This window comes from Bos indicus x Bos taurus, chromosome 6, assembly GCF_003369695.1.
Source record: "Bos indicus x Bos taurus breed Angus x Brahman F1 hybrid chromosome 6, Bos_hybrid_MaternalHap_v2.0, whole genome shotgun sequence".
NCBI classification, from domain to species: domain Eukaryota; kingdom Metazoa; phylum Chordata; class Mammalia; order Artiodactyla; family Bovidae; genus Bos; species Bos indicus x Bos taurus.
In genome coordinates this window covers 55,613,073-55,630,472 of record NC_040081.1, presented here as the reverse complement: position 1 = coordinate 55,630,472, position 17,400 = coordinate 55,613,073, and the positions used below count along the sequence as shown (strand labels likewise).

Genomic DNA, 17,400 nt, shown 5'->3' with positions numbered 1-17,400 from the left:
CACTATACATGCCTTCCTGCTTCATATCATATGCTTAATATCCGTGCTGTCTTCACTGAACCTTCTTCCATAGTGTATGCTCCCCCTTCCCTCATCACTTTTATCTTCTTCCTGCTGATCTGGCAGACTCAGCTGTCATTTTTTATTCAAACCATAGCTGAAATGACAGAGAAAGTCTCATCAGATAACTCTTTCTAATCAATTTATTTCTTCTTTACATCTACAGTATTTTGTGCTGGTGGATCCATAACTAAAATGATTTGTAGAGGGAACAGTTTTCTTGGACATGGCAATAGGAAGGGACAACTGTCTTCATGAGAATCTAATGGAGGAAGCAAGGATTATTTTTAGAAGTTTCATTCTAACATTTTTCTAAATTATTAATAAGGATATAAAAATAACTACTTTGAAATTATGCCATTCTAACATCAGTTACAAGATTTTCCACCTCATCCCCAGGTGTGCTGTTTCTGTGTTTGTGTTCAACTTTACTTTTTTTCCCCTCGCTGTGTTATAGTTTGTTTACATTCCTGGCTTTCCTAATAGACTATGGGAACCTTGAAGGCAAGATCTCTGTTTTGTGTAGGTTTTCAATAGGTTACTGAATCAGTGTTATTGGACATGCAGTGGTTTTTTTCATTTAGCTCATTTTTCATGAGTCTTGTTGGGTATTCGTGTTTATAATCACATGGACTGTGTCTGAAAAATCTGCTCTTAAGAAAATATACACATTTTTTTTTTCTTAGGCTCAGTTTCTGGGGGAAAAAGTATTTTACCATCATGTACCTGAAAAAGTAAATGACACTGACCTTTCTGCATTTCCAAAAAATACTGCTTATCATTTTTGGGCAGTTTTCAAAGCCTTTATTTATATTTTGGTTAAACTAGCATATTTATACTACTGTTTTGATAGCAGAAGCCTGAAGTAACTTGTATTGAAATACTTCCAGTTTGATTGCATTATGTCATTAATTAGGAGAAACCCAAAGAGATTTCTGATCACTTAATCACTTACTTGCCAAATAAATACACTGGAAAATTCCTTTGTCCTTTTGAATTATATATTTTATAAACCTTGTCTTATAGGCACCTGTGTTGTGAGAGTTCACAAACTCAAACGGAGTGGATGGCCAATATCTTTATCGCCCAGGTATGATATCTATTTCAACTATCTAGTAAAGTGTGACAACTGTTTATAGGAAATGTTAGTGTGGTTGTAGTTTCCAAAGAATTTTTACTGAGTCTTTTGTGTATACTTGTATTTTCTCATGATTTTTTAAATACATGAGGACCCAGATTTACCCACTATTCTGTAAGAGAACGTTTACTCTTTGTTGAGGCATGTTTTTTCCCCAGCCCAGCGGCTCCTCAGCTTGGGGTGGCATCTGGCTTCAAGATGGTAGAATAAAAAAAAGGGGCTTGTCTGAGCTCTTGTCCTCCAGAGTCCCACTGGATCTGTGTTTAGAAAATGTGTTCTTTTCATTTTTCCAATTTTTTATTAGAAGATGGTGGCTTTACACTGTTGTGTTAGTTTCCACTATAGCGAAGTTAATCACCATACATATATACATACACTCTCCCTCTTGGGCTCCCTTCCCATTCAGGTTTCCACGGTGCATAGAGTAGAGTTCCCTGTGCTATCCAGTATGTTCTCATTAGTTATCTCCTCTACACAGTGTCAGTCCCAGTCTCTTAATTCCTCCCATGCCACTCCAACCCCCCTCATTTCCCCCTTAGTATCCATCTATTTCTTCTGTGTCTGCATCTCTATTTCTGCTTTACAAATAAGATCATCTAGAAAATGGTATAGATGATCTTATTTGCTCTTTTCCTTCCTGTTCTCCCCGTGGCCTCCTGCTTTTCCAAAAACAAGGATGGGAACCTACATTTCTTTAATACATACTGTGTAATTCATGTATTTTCCTCACAATGAATTGTGCATGATGCTGCTTATAGATAAGAAAACAAAGTTTACAAAAGGCTCAGTGATTTGCTTAGGACCATACATTTAGTTAGTGGTTTAACCCAGAGGCCAACACCTACCCTCAATTTCCCATTTACTCTCCTCCCTACTGGAGGACTCACTCTTGCAGTGAATGATAAAATAGTCCCGTTAATAGGACTGGTTTCTTCCCCAACCTTGTCTGGCCAGACTCCAGCAGTGCTTCCCCAGCATTGAAATTCACTGGTAACGATTAAGTTGCCACTCTTTATTACCAAGGGTGTGCTTCCCTGTTTCTCTTACAAGTGAGAAGTTAATTCACCCTCAAATCTTGTCCTTACTTGTTTTGAAAACCATTTTCTCTGTTCATTTAATTTATTAACCTTTCCAGTGGTTAATAAACACAGCTTTTCTCAGCCTGACCCTACTACTACTACCTGGGAATACATTTCCAGAAAAAGTCCAGTGGCTAACTTTTTAGAGCCTTTTCTTTTTTTGTGACCGTTTAAAAATTTAGATATTCAAGTCCTACTTTAAAGAAAGTAGGCTTGAAGTAATAGTAAAATTAGAACCATAGAGTCTAAAACTGTTACAGAATCTGGTTATGGCACAATTACATTGATGTTTCTGTTTTTATGACTGAAGTCATTAGATGCTGTAGTTGAAAATCAAGGTGTAAACAGCCAGGAAACCAAGGCTGCTCTCACCACCAAGTTATTTCTCCTTGCCTCGCCTGTCCCTTGTTGTGCTGGCCCCAGAGACTCAGTCCAATTACATGTCTTCAGTTCATTCCACTTCTTAGGATTAAGGTAAACACAAAGGTCCTTTTGGATTTGAGGATTTAATGGTTCATCTCCAAGGGGGAAAGAGACAGGAACGTAGCCAACGTTAATATATATGTTAATACACACACAAGGAACCTTTCTGGTGCCCAGAATACTTTTCTAATATCCATCCCCATTCTCACCCCTGCCTCAACAAAAGTCTTCAGCTTACCTGTCACAGCCTCAGAAAAAATCTTCCCGGACCTTCAGACCAATTAGACCTTAGAGCTGTAGGAACCCTCAGCATCCTGTACTTGAACATTGTAATACTAACTAAAAAGCATTTGTGTATTTAAGTTTCTTATGTCTGTCTTTCCTACTAAAATGTAAACCCCATGAGAGGAAAGACTCAGTCTTACTAGAACTACATGTTTATCTGCATCACAGGATCCAGTACATCTTACAAAGTACATGCTCAAGTTAGTATTCTAAACTAGTAAAGAGAATAATCAGGTAAAATTTCAAATAGATATTAGTGTGGTAAAATAATGAAGCAAGCCAGGGAAAGGAAAACCAGTGTGACTGATGTAAGGAGGGCATTGATTGAGAAGGATTCTCAGGAGACACCTTTCTGAGTAGCTGACAGGTGTACTGAGACCTGTCTGAAATAAGGAAGCCAAGTATGTAGGACAGTTAGAACATTCCAGGGGCTGGGGCCAGCAAGGACATAATCTTGACTTATTCCATGAACATCAGGAAAGCCTATCTTGGAGAGGACATAAGAGATGAGGAAGGCAGGGGACAGATGATGTAGACCCAGTTTAGGAGTTATAGTGGGAAACAAGGGAAAGATATAATCAGCTCTTATTATGGGGAAAAAGTAATTATGGTTCCTTTGCTGAGCTACACTTTAGGGGTCAAAGATGGAAGCAGGAAGAACAGCCATGTGGAAGAAGACAGCAGCTCAGACTAGGTAACAGGGGGTCTGGTAAGACATACTCAGATTCAGGAATATTGGAAGGTGGAGCCAGTAAGTCTTACAAATTGATCAGCTATAGCAGTTTGAGAAGAGTAGAAATGAAGAGTCCTAGTTGTTTGGCCTCTGGCAGCTGGTGAATGTAAGTGATATTATCAGAAGTGCAGAAGAAGACAGAGTTCTATTTGGGCCACATGAAATTTGAGATGTGCATTGGACATACAAGTGGATATGCTGAGTAGCAGGTTTAGATGTATGGATCAAAAATTCAGGCAAAACTTTGGGGCTGAGATGTAAATTTGACAGAAGTCAGCATTTGGATTGTATTAAATGCCATCAGAGGCTACAGTGAGATGAGAGAGAGAATATACAGAGAGAATATTAGAATACAAAATTGGTGAGGGGAGGGCTGTAGCAAGAGAGGGAGGTCAGACAAATAAGCCCTAGGACATCCCAAACTTTAAAGGTCAAACAGAAGAGAAAAATTGAGCAAAAGAAATGAGTAGCTTTGAGAAAGCAGGAAAACCAGGTGATAGGTGCAGAGAATTCTATCAAGGAATCAGAGGAGAGAATATTAAACCAGCAGGGGCCTTGAGCAGATGTGAAGCAATGTGAGCAACTGCATGTGTTCATCATTGCAGAAAAAATTCATTATACAACAGTGTGTGTGACACATTTGTTCTCGGTTTGCTGACTATATATTCTGACCCACTATGCAATTATAGATATGACTGGGGAAGAGTTATTTATATTCAAAGCAAATAGTTATTGGAGGGGAAGGAAGCCTTGTTTATATGGCTAGAGATGCAGAGAGATTGGTACATCTCATGGTGAGAAAATTGAATGATTACTAATAATTTTTCAATTATATCAGTGAGGTCACCACATGTGAGTCTGGGAGGGATATTACATGTACAGAGACAGAATAAAACGTGAGAAATTACCTTCAGAGACTGAGGAAGCTAGTTGTATGTACTATAGTAGAATGTCCAGGGAGTGCTGAAGGCTCATTTGAAATTTCAGGATAAATTTAAAGTGAGATGAATCTCCAGACTGATCTATTCTTTTTTGCCTCCATTAATTTGGAAGTACCCACAGAGTAAGTAGAATTGGGTTTTACTATGCTTGGGGTTATATCAGGCAAGTGTGATAGCAGAAGCAGCCCAGCCTTGATTTATAAGGAGGTGAGTATACTGATTGACCATGAAATCTAAGCCAAACTGTGAAAGAAGTGGGGAAAAATGTGAAAAGTAGAATGGATAGAAGGTCTCAAGAAGTCTAAGGTATATTCAGAGTGAACGAAGCTAAACTAAGTTATCTAAAATATATCAAGGTCAGAAACTGAGAGGCAGAACCTTGTTAATGGCAGCATTGTTCATCATAGGCATGGTATGGGAATAACCTATGGACGGATGAATGGATAAAGAAAATGTGTATTCATACATATATACAGTAGAATATTATTCAGCCCTAAAAAGGAAGTCTATCATTTGGGACAACATGAATGAATCTGGAAGGCATTATGCTAAATGAATTAAGCCAGACAATTATTGCATGGTATCCCACATAAAAGTCAAACTCATAGAATATGACACTGGTTTCCAGGGGATGTGGGGGGTGGGAGTAAGAGGTTGGTGAAAGGATATATACTTTTGGATACATGATGAATAAAATCTGAGGATCTAACAGGTGACATGGTGAGTGCAGTTCATAACACTGTATTATAAAATTTAAATTTTCTAAGAGAATAGAACTCAAATATTCTAACCAAAAAGGCAGTGAGGGTGGGGTGGGTAAATACATATGTGAGGTGATGAATGTGTTGATTAACTCGATGAGGGGAATTCTTTCACAGTGTATGCATGTAGTCATCATGCCGTACACTTTAAACATCTTTTATTTGTCAATTATACCTCAGTAAAGCCGTGGGGGAAAATTATAAAAAGAAAGTGAGAGGCAGGAATGAAGATTTGAGGGTGTGATCACTGGTTATAATAAAAAGATCCTCAACTATATGCTCCATGCAGTATGACTTTTTGAAGTCACTTATACATATCTATAAATGATATCAGAACATATTACTTATGTCTTAAGATTTGTGGTGGGAAAAATATTGCTACCTCTTGGATCAATCCAGTGAAAACTAATTAGCCAGTATTCACAGCATTATATGTATCATGTCAGAAAAAATAGTGTGTCTAGAAACTACATTTGCTCTTAGATTTCTTGCAATAATACCATTTAATACATATACTATACACCAGTGAGTAAAAGCCTAGGCATTCATTCATAGGGTTACCTAATTCCCTCCCATAAGTTTCTTCCCAGCTTTACATGTTGGGAATGTCCCAGTTCTGTAATATGAGTTATTTTACCAAGTTTAAGACTATAATATAAAAATATGAAACATAACTTTCTGATTGAAACATTGCATAACCATTGCAGATTTGCTGAACCAAAGTAAGCACTCCAGTGAAACTCAAGGGTAGATTTGATGCCTAGGCATCTGAAAAATTAATCTACCCTGAGGAGTATAAAAAGTCTTTAAAAGATTTTTCTTTTATACGTATATCTTAAGGATTTATCATTCAAGAGCTTATACTTTTACCCATGGGTATTTCCTCCCTTTGCAAAATTACCTTTTTTCCAGTCATATCTATAATTGCTCACTGTCCAGAATATGTAGTCAACAAATTGAGCACAAATACACACTCTGTTGTACAAAGATTTTCAGTAGAAATGTTTGTGTACAAGGTAACATTTCTTTGGAATTCAATTAGTTGAAAAAGAAACATTTTTCAAAAGGTCATAAAATAAAGATAATTTTTCTGCTAGCCATGCCTTAGGTTGACTTGAGGGTATATATAATGTCAAATTATTTTGACACTAAAAGTTATCTTCAGTGGTAAGAGAAAATGAATGTGTAGTTATTTTGATTACAGGGCCTAGAAATGTAGACAGGTATATTATTTTTCTTCTACAAAGAGATTTACTGGTTTCTGTAAATATTTTCCCCCCTTTGGTTTGAAAAGTAGTACAGAAGGCATATTTCTGAAGCTTAGAAATTGAACTGAGACCTCAAAGCTCAGTTCACTTAAGAGTTTTACATCCTCAAGCGGTGCTACCACGAGAATCAACATCATAATTACAAACAACCTTCTCGTGAAAAGCAGATCACCTGACTTGGATAGATGGGAAAGGAGCCCAGTGACTATAAACTTGGTGGACCACATAATAAAGTCACACACCCACAGCAAGAAATTGTGTTTCCACAGCATGAAAATGATATATGGCCACCAGCTGGAAAGGAACGAAAACGTTCTATAACCAAAAATCCCAAAATTGGAGGTTTGCCTCTGATTCCCATCCAGCATGACAGAAATGCAACCCAAGCCCGGAGAGAGACTGAGGTAAGATTAGGATGTTTATTTTTACATTAATCATAATAATATTTGTTTACTTATGTCTGAATGTGGTTAAATGCATCAGTTACCTCATTGGTTTCAAGAGCACAGTAATAATCACTTGGAAGAGTGCAGTAAAAATACTAAAACTGTAAAAATCACATCCATCAAGAAACTATATGCATAATCCTATGTCACTCTTTGAAGTTTTATATTTTGTTAACTTAAATAAAAGTAATTTTAATAATGTTATTGATCACTCAATTAAATATGCATAATACCACTTAGCTTATTTTATCCCTAAAGTGGCCAAGAATATTAAATATGTATACAGAAGTTTCTGGTGGTAAAATCAGTCTCAAATTAGCCTTACAAGTACACTTGTAACCTCCTTACAATGAGCCCAGGGCAGAATATGTCGGGAGCCAGGGTAACAAGACTTACCAGTAACACAATCAAATTCCAGTGGTTTGGGAACCCATAGGGTAGCTCAGTTAATTTAAGGAATGGCAGGATGACCCTTGAGCATCAATAAAGAAGATTTGGCATCTTTCATGAAAACTATGTTTTCCTTCTCACTTTGAAGGGTAGGATGAACATAAGTAGCGTTGGTCTTGATTCAGACAAAGACACAGGCTGTAAATGTCAAAACTCATCACATTTTGCAACTAATGTGCATTTCAGTGCATTAAATGAGTCCTTCAAAACAAAAAGAAAAGCACGCAAAAGACATTTTTGTTTCTTCTTAGAGCCCAGATTTGGCATTTTTCCAAACAAGAATAACTTTTTTTTAAAGTTTTATTGCAATATAGTTGATTTACAAAGTTGTGTAAGTTTCAGATATAACAGGAATAACTTTTGAGAGACAAATTAATTTAGTGATCAGATTTTTAAAAAGTGTTTTTCCATGACTATCTTTCCTTAAACATTTATCCCACTATACGATCTCTTTTCTCTAAAAGATAAAAGCTTTGAAAATAATGGTTTATTTCCTTTGTTGCCTTCTGTGCTGATGTAATCAAAGAGAAGAATAAGACAGCAAGAACTCAGGAGCTTGTCCCTTCTACCATTTTGCACTTAAAAGTTTTTCTTCCTTATAATAAACTGTTTTGCAGAACTGTGGATTCCTCAGATAATCTAGAATCTTCATTTTAAGAGTCATGTTTGGGAACCCAGGTTAGGGGACATAGAAATGCAGGGAATAACTATGCCCTGCTGTGACCCTAGCTTCTCCTGACATTGCCTCAGGATCAATTATGGAGCAAAGCAAATTTTAGGAACAAAGTACGTTAACCAGTATCCAGTATAGAATTGAGATGATTGAATAAACAATAGTTTGTTACTTAACCTCAAATCCAGAATTTCAGAGGCAATTTTTTTTAACATTCTTGAGATCAGAAAACTGATGAACAAAAACTATAACCAAATTGATTTCAAAATTGAAAACAATTTTATGAAATATTAATTTCTAGAAAATTTGTTAGTAAACTAAACCAAGCTTTTTCATAAGTGTGGGAATTCAACAAATTTGACAAAGAAATATTTTAAATGTTTGATGTTTTTCAGTGATAAATAATGTTTTATTTGGTAATGTTTTTCACTGAAAACCATTAAAGTTTAAAAAAAGAGAAATTAAAATTGCAAGTTTTCACACAAACCAAATAAAGTATTTTTAATTGAACCTATGTAAATATGTAGTATATTAATAAATGACAGTATTACTAGCTAGCTTAATACAGTCTAAAGTCAGTCAATGGATATAGTCAAGAAAATTGCTTCTAAAACAAAAACAAAATGTTGGCAGATTGGTGCATTTGGTGACTTCCCATTAAATGAGCTGTCTTGCTTTCAAGAGGTTCGTTTAAAAGTTGTATGAGAATACCTCCTCCAAGCAAGGAAGGCTTCCTGGAGGAAGTGACTTCTAAAATTAATTAAGTCAATTAGCAGTGAGCTAGTGAGTAAGCCAGAGGAAGTAAGTTGTTGACAAATCATACATGAAGAGGCAAACAGTGCTTAAGAACACATAAGCTAAATGATACCTATGGCCCTCCTACTTCCTCTCGGGTACCTTCTTAACTTACTGTGTACATTGTGCTCAGCTTTTATCTGTAAGCTCCTAGGGATAAGAAGAAGCCCTTACTTCATAGGGTAATATTCTCTCTGCTGAGAGATGAACTCCATTTCAGATCCTCATTTCCATTCAATTTTCTCTGATACAAACTGGCATCCACTGGACCAAGCCACCTCTTGCTTTCCTAATTTCATAGCTTATCAACCTTTCTTTCTGAATTATTAATACCTTAAGGACAGTGAAGCACATAAAAGATGCCTTTTTTCCCCATGGTATCAATGTCCTTTCCTTTCCCCAAAACACACATGGCACTCCACATACCATATCATCATACAAAGCACTCTCACATCCTCTTGATTTTTATCAATTCACTTCACTACCCCTCCCCACCTTCATTATAAGGTTATGTTATTTAGTTTAATATCATAGTTTTACTTGAAATTTTAGCATTATATGTATTACTGCATGTGTGTACACTAAATTGGTATGCTCAAGACTGAGATGGATTTCAGTTACACCAACAGGAAATAGTCAAGAGAGATTGAGGAGTAAAGAATTTAGTCATAGAACTGAGGTACCTGATAACACAATGGAAATTTCAATAAGGTAGTATAGGGGAAAGTATAAAAGTAAAATTGATACAAAACAGGATGATTGTATTGAAGAGACTAGATGACTAGTGTGTGCTAAGTCACTTCAGTTGTATCTGACTATGCATCCCTATGGATTATAGCCTGCAAGGCCTCCTCTGTCCATGGGGATTCTCCAGGCAAGAATACTGGAGTGGGTTGCCATGCTCTCCTCCAGGGGATTTTCCCCACCCAGGGATCTAACCCATCTCTCTTATGTCTCCTGCATTTGCAAGCAGGTTCTTTACCACTAGTGCCACCTGGGAAGCCCATACTTGACCTCTAAATACTATACCAGAGTCCCCATGTCTCTCTGCCAATAGTTGAAAGAAAACAGTCATTATGATGTATAAAACCCCTCCATATTGGTCCTTGAACTCAGCAGTGGCCACAGGACTGGAAAAGGTCAGTTTTCATTCCAGTCCCAAAGAAAGGCAATGCCAAAGAATGCTCAAACTACCGCACAATTGTACTCATCTCACAGGCTAGTAAAGTAATGCTCAAAATTCTCCAAGCCAGGCTTCAGCAATACGTGAACTGCAAACTTCCAGATGTTCAAGCTACTTTTAGAAAAGGCAGAGGAACCAGAAATCAAATTGCCAACATCTGCTGGATCGTTGAGAAAGCAAGAGAGTTCCAGAAAAACATCTATTTCTGCTTTATTGATTATGCCAAAGCCTTTGACTGTGTGGATCACAATAAACTGTGGAAAATTCTGCAAGAGAGATGAGAATACCAGATCACCTGACCTGACTCTCGAGAAATTTGTATGCAGGTCAGGAAGCAACAGTTAGAACTGGACATGGAACAACAGACTGGTTCCAAATTGGGAAAGGAGTATGTCAAGGCTGTATATTGTCACCCAGCTTATTTAATTCTATGCAGAGTACATCATGAGAAATGGTGGGCTGGAAGAAACACAAGCTGGAATCAAGATTGCCGGAAGAAATAGCAATAACCTCAGATATGCAGATGACACCACCCTTATGGCAGAAAGTGAAGAAGAACTAAAGAGGCTCTTGATGAAAGTGAAAAAGGAGAGTGAAAAAGTTGGCTTAAAGCTCAACATTCAGAAAACTAAGATAATGACATCTGGTCCCATCACTGCATAGCAAATAGATGGGGAAACAGTGGCTGACTTTATTTTGGGGGGCTCCAAAATCCCTGCAGATTGTGACTGCAGCCATGAAATTAAAAGATGCTTACTCCTTGGAAGGAAAGTTATGACCAACCTAGATAGCATATTCAAAAGCAGAGACGTTACTTTGTCAACAAAAGTCCGTCTAGTCAAGGCTATGGTTTTCCCAGTGGTCATGTATGGATGTGAGAGTTGGACTATAAAGAAAGCTGAGTGCAGAAGAATTGATGCTTTTGAAATGTGGTGTTGGAGAAAACTCTTGAGAGTCCCTTGGACTCCAAGGGGATCCAACCAGTCCATCGTAAAGGAGATCAGTCCTGGGTGTTCATTGGAAGGACTGATGTTGAAGCTGAAACTCCAATACCTTGGCCACCTGATGCAAAGGGCTGACTCATTGGAAAAGACCCTGATGCTGGGAGGGATTGGGGGCCGGAGGAGAAGAGGACGACAGAGGATGAGATGGTTGGATGGCATCACCGACTCAATGGACATGAGTTTGGGTAAACTCCGGGAGTTGGTGATGGACAGGGAGGCCTGGCGTGCTGCGGTTCATGGGGTCGCAAAGAGTCAGACACAACTGAGAGTCTGAACCTAACTGAACTGAAGATACCAAGTGAAACTTTAAGATTCATATTTATTTATAAAGTCCCCATCACATCCTTATGTTTAAATAGCCACCATTTTTACTAATCCTCTCTTATTTTTGTTTGCACTGTGATAAAATACATTTTCCATTTTAACCAGTTTACATGCACAATTCATTAATAACATTCACATGGCTGTGTAGCCATTCTAACACATTCTAATGAAACTTTAGAATTAAGCTAGATACTAAACAGCTAAATATTTCTTCTTATCAGGTTTAGAGTAGAAGCATTTCTCTGAGATGTATAATCATGAGCTTATCAGAAAATTTCAAATTGTAAAATTATGTCCCAATCTGCTGGAATTTAGGAAGATAAAACAGAATATGATAAAATGAAATATTATATATTTGAATTTTTTAAACCTTTCTTCATCCCTTATTCAGAAAATATTTATTGGTAATTTCCCATCTGCAGGCACTTTGATAAGTTCACTCATCAGTGAACAAATCAAACAAAAGCTAAAAACAAAACCCTCCTTGCACTGTGTTGAGTTTTGAGCAGCATTCAGACAATCACAAGAGGTATGAATAGCTTATCTAGTATACTAGAAAGAGCACTATGGATAAAAATAAAGAGGTGAGGTGTTACCCTTTGAACATTACATTGGACATTTTAGTCAAAACACTGTTTTTGCTACTTAGTTTCATTTTTTTCAAAGTAGTATTTTTTCATTTTATATTGGAGTATAGTTAACAATATTATGTTTCAGGTGTACAGCAAAGTGATTCAGCTATACATATATATGTATCTATTCTTTCTCGACTTATTTTCCCATTTAGGTTATTACAGAATATTGACCAGAGTTCCCTGTGCTATACAGGTTATCTAAGTATAGCAGTACTTTGGCTAGTATAGTCATTTTAACAATATTGATTCTTCCAACCCAAGAACATGTTGCCTTCCAAGCCAGATCCTTTGGGGGCTACTCTTCCCAGAGACAGACCCCTTGGTTGGAAAGCCTCATGTGAAGCTCAGGATTTTTACTCCTGTGGGAGAACTTCTGCGGTATAGTTATTTTCTAGTTTGTGGATCACCCACCCAGTAGATATGAGATTTGATTTTATCATGATTATACTCTTCCTACCATCTCATTGTGGCTTTTTGTCTTTGGATGCAGGTATCTTTTAAACGTTCCAGAGTGTGTGTGTGTTTTTGTTGATGGTTGTTCAGTTAGTTTTTTTGGTGTTTTCATAAGAATGGGTAAGCACAGATACTTCTACTTGCCATCTGCAAAACAGTCCCATTCTTCACGTTACATCACCAATTTCATCTTTCTCTCAAACATTTATAATACAATAAGAAATTTTCCTTGGATTTCTTCGTGCTTTGCAGTTTTTAGGAGGAAATTTTGAAGAAATTCCTTCAACTCTTGCTTGTAGGATTCTAATAGGCATTATATGGGGAAAAGATTGTACTAGTCAAATATTTTTGGAGGAGAAAAAAAACAGAATAAGTTGAACAGGTTTTTCTGATAAAGTATTTCTTAGCTTCTTTAATATGTATTGTGAATCTCAAAGAGGGATCTATTACAAAGTGTATTTCCTGGACTTATGGCCACAGAGACCCCCGTTTTCCTCTGTATTTCGGGTACAACACTGTAGGAATTATAGATGCATGAACATGTGACACATCCAAGCAGGAGTGAATTGAAAGAGGCAAGTTTAAAATGGGAGTCAATTTGAATAACTAGCTTGAAAGACATCTTTGAAGTGGTATGTTAAATGCTTGTTAAAATGAATTTCCGTGATCTCCATTTCAGTTGGTTTTGTAGCTCTCAGATCCATCTATGAATTCAGACTGCTGCTGGTGCCAAAAGTCAAGTTAGAACCTAAGTCATAGAAATAAACGCTAATAAAATAAGCATCAACTTTTACGTGCCATGTATTATTTAAGCAGAGTAGGCCAGATCTTGCTTCCCTCTGAGATGTTTTGTTTTATTTTAAGAGTGCAAAAGCAGAACTCGAAAGGCTGCGGCTTGGTGCAAAGCGTGACCAAGGTGGAGATGGCACCTTAAAGGAGAAAGCCTCCATCGTGGCCCAATGCCTGGAGCACAAGGATGAGAAACTTCGAAATCGAACCAGAAAACACCGGAGTTTCAACTGTCTGGAGGACACAGAGGCTGAGGTATTTCCAGGGCGACAGAAAGGCCATAAAGGCCTAAAGACACTGAGGAAGACCGAGGACAGGAATGGCAAAGATACTTTGGACTGCAATAATAAGTTACCACCAAAGGTCATAGAAGAGCTTAGCGTGGTTCTCCAGCGATCAAGAACGCTTCCAAAAGAGTTACAGGATGAGCAGGTGGTGCAGAAGGAAATAAAATGACTTGTCCTACAAATTATTTTTTTAAATATTGTGTACAGTGTCTGAAACCAAACTGTATTTTATGCTGGGAGAGATGTGTTTAGCTATCCTTAACCATTTAAAGAGCATTTTAAACTATTAATATGTATGTATATATGTGACAAGTGTTAGGATTCACTGTGTTGTGGTCTGAACAAAGCTTGTACAGTTCAAAATGTTAACCTTGCGTAGGAAGGCATTGGGTTACTCTGAGTGGCCAACCTTTTGAAGTACAGTTGACCCCTGAACAACATGGGGCAGGGGTTAGTGTGTTAATCTGTGTATAATTTAGAGTCAGCCCCCGTATCTGAAATTCCTCTGCATTCGTAGGTTCAACTGATTGTGGATCATGTAGTGCTGTAGGATTCACTTTTTAAAAATATCCACATATAAGTGGACCCACGCAGTTTTAAACCCACATTGATCAAGGGTCAACTGTAGGTGTCTGTTAAGTCGTGTAAATTTATGAACAGAAATTGCAAACTGTACTGTATTGTATAAAATGCTGTATGTAAATGAAGCCTATGAAACTATATGTAACACATTTTGCACTTTGAGAAACCTTGTATATAAAGTTATCATATGTTTTTAGGTTTACATAGGGTCCAACCTTAGGGAAAAGAAAGGAAAGTAAGTTGGAAAGGGGGAGGATTTATTTTAGTGGCTGCCTATAAACAACACTGAGGTTTTAAAAAGAGGCAAAGAATTAACACATGTCCTGAAAGCCAAGGAGGTCAGGTTGAGATTCATTCTAGTTTACTGTTGACCAGACCTTGTTCATGAGAAACTGCTTGTTAAGAAAATAATCTAGTGACTTAAGTGTTTCCCAAGATTAGTATTCAGCCAGCACACATGAATAAGGGCACTGGCCACTGTTCCCATGGTGTCAGTGGACCAAGCGCAGTACCAACCCATTCACTACACTTGAGTTCTTTGCAGGTGGCTGCTGAGAGGACTCTTACCCTGCATTGAAGAGATCATGTATACCGGACCTGGCATGGATGCCACTTGCACTGTTGCTGTATACGAGCAAATTTTGTGACTTCCCTACTGTCATTCCAGTATGAGCAACAGTCATCATCACAGGGTTTTATTGTTTTTTTTTATTACTGTTTTACTTTGTATATTCATTGTATGTTCATTTCTGAAGTAATATTGAGTCACAATTTACTGAAACTGTACAACATATGGCCATCTGGGGGTAGGAATTAGATTAACTACTATACTTTGGGGAGCTACTAGTTCCCTTTCAACCTTTTTTTTTTTTTCTTTTTAGTAAAGCAGGAATCTTCTTCCTGTGCCTAATAAATAATGACAGAGCCCTCTATTTTTAATTCCACATAAAGACCAGCTACTAGTTTGGTTGTTTTCTCAAACAATACCATCTAAATTATAGTTGACAGGGGTAGCACTTTTCATTAGTTTCTTTAGAATTGTATTAGGTCTGATGAGTTTTGATCAAAATTATTTTACTAGTAGGTAGCCAAGCTTTATTCCTACCATTTCCTACCCCCCACCTGTTTTTCAGGTGTCTTATCAGAATTTATATCAGTATACAAAGGCCCATACTTTTTTCAGTCCAATCATAGTGCAGTAATATGCTGTTAAATGCTATGAATTTCTTCATTACAAAATACTGATCTCTTATACCTGGTGGTGATAAAATAGTTTACAAAGGATATGTGATATTTATTCTTTAAATCCACATAGATTGGAATTTTCTTTTTAAGAGAGAAACTGCTGGTCAGTTTATGAAATAGGTGGCACTGCTGGGGAGCCTTCATAGCTATAAAGCAAGAATCATGGTGTTTAGGAAAAAAAAAAAAACTAAAACTATTATTTTTAGTAAATGATAATATTTATGTTTTATGAAATAAGGGGACATGAAAATTATGCTGGACAATGGAACAGTATCTGGATTTTTTTTTTTTACCTGCCTTATTTGAATACTTTTGAAACTTGAGCTTAAAATCTAATAACTTCTATTTCCCTTCCTGTACAACTGTCTCCATTTTTCAAGTGTAAGATAAGGGCTAATGATGACATCTCATATATTTTAAGTAAAAATTAAAATTGTTTTCCAAGTCCACCTGAATGTGACTGTTTTTTCAAATTAACCACCTTCATCTTTTGAAAATAAATAAATAGATTGCATTTGAAAAAAGTTTCAATATATACTTCAAACTAGCTGTTAGTTTTTTAACATGTCAGTATGAATACTGTTCTCTTTTAAATGATGACTATATGCAGACATGAAGAAACAAATTGATGGTACTCTCTCATTTCTGTTGCAATAAAGTTAATAAAATTAAGCAAAAGTAATTGAAGCAAAAATATGATGTCCATATAACTATATTATCTGCTAATTTATATTTGATAATTTTAATGCTAAAATATACAAACTGTATTGTGAAAGGAATATTTTTGAAAATTCACCGAATTTATTTGGATAGACTGTAGTATCCAGGTATTTGCACATTTCTCACACTTCTAATAATTACTTTGAGGAGATGATGAAAGCTTACAGTATCTCATCAAAATTTGCACCAAAACTTTCATATTATTTGCTCAACAAAAGACAAAATTAGCTTAATGTGAACAATATCTTGTTATGTGTACAATCATCACATTTATTTCTAATCATCTGAAAACAGCACAGAAATGAATATTGTCGGTAACTGAAATTTATCTGCTTCACATCCCTTAGTTATTATTTTTAAAAATTTTTTGTTGAAAATGTTGTAAATTATTTTGTATATACCTATCTTCTCTTCCATGGCTACTAATGTATAATGTAAAGTTTTTAATAACTCATATCTGTATAGATTTGAGACATTTTTGTGAATTACTGGATTAAAGTTCAGAATCTAAATGTTCTCATCTGAGAAGTGGGAATAACCAATCTTGTGGGCTTTTTGTGATGACTTATATATAGTTGACCCTTGAACAACACAGGTTTGAACTGTGCAAGTTCACTTATACATGAATTTCTTTCAGCAGTAAATAATATAGTACTACATGATCTACTGTTGATTGATTTCACAGACAGGGGGAGCAACTAAGTTATGTACAGATTTTCAACTGGGTAGGGGTCAGCATCCCTATCCCCCACACTGCTCAAGGGAATGAACTACACAATCCACTTTTTTGTGTATGTTTTCAATAAATATTCAGTAGGCCCTTGGTAATCACACATTCCACATTAGCAAATTCAGCCCACTGTGGACTGCAAACTTAACATGCTATTAATAATTGGCTAAATCTACAGATATTTACCCGTGAGGATGAAAAGCTGACTATGGGTATCCTGATTTTAGTATACATAGCAGAAATGCCAAGAAGGCAAAATGGTTGTCTGAGGAGGTCTTACAAAATAGCTGAGAAAAGAAGTGGAAGTCAAGGAAGAAAGGGAAAGATACACCCAACTGAATGCAGAGTTCCAGAGAATAGCAAGAAGAGATATGAAAACCTTCTTATGTGAAATAA

The 17,400-nt window shown here is 36.6% G+C and overlaps 1 protein-coding gene across 4 annotated transcripts in view; it reads left to right on the top strand.

The window, feature by feature from the left end:
- Positions 1-16,003, top strand: part of ARAP2 (ArfGAP with RhoGAP domain, ankyrin repeat and PH domain 2) — a 197,788-nt gene extending 181,785 nt beyond the window's left edge. For all 4 annotated transcript variants that reach the window (XM_027544232.1, XM_027544234.1, XM_027544235.1 and 1 more), the window contains 3 exons: positions 1,087-1,150; positions 6,958-7,092; positions 13,516-16,003. In XM_027544232.1, the coding sequence (XP_027400033.1) occupies positions 1,087-1,150; positions 6,958-7,092; positions 13,516-13,896 (580 nt within the window). In that variant the 3' untranslated portion in view covers positions 13,897-16,003. The remainder of the gene's footprint in view (positions 1-1,086; positions 1,151-6,957; positions 7,093-13,515) is intronic.
- The last annotated feature ends 1,397 nt before the right edge of the window (positions 16,004-17,400 follow it).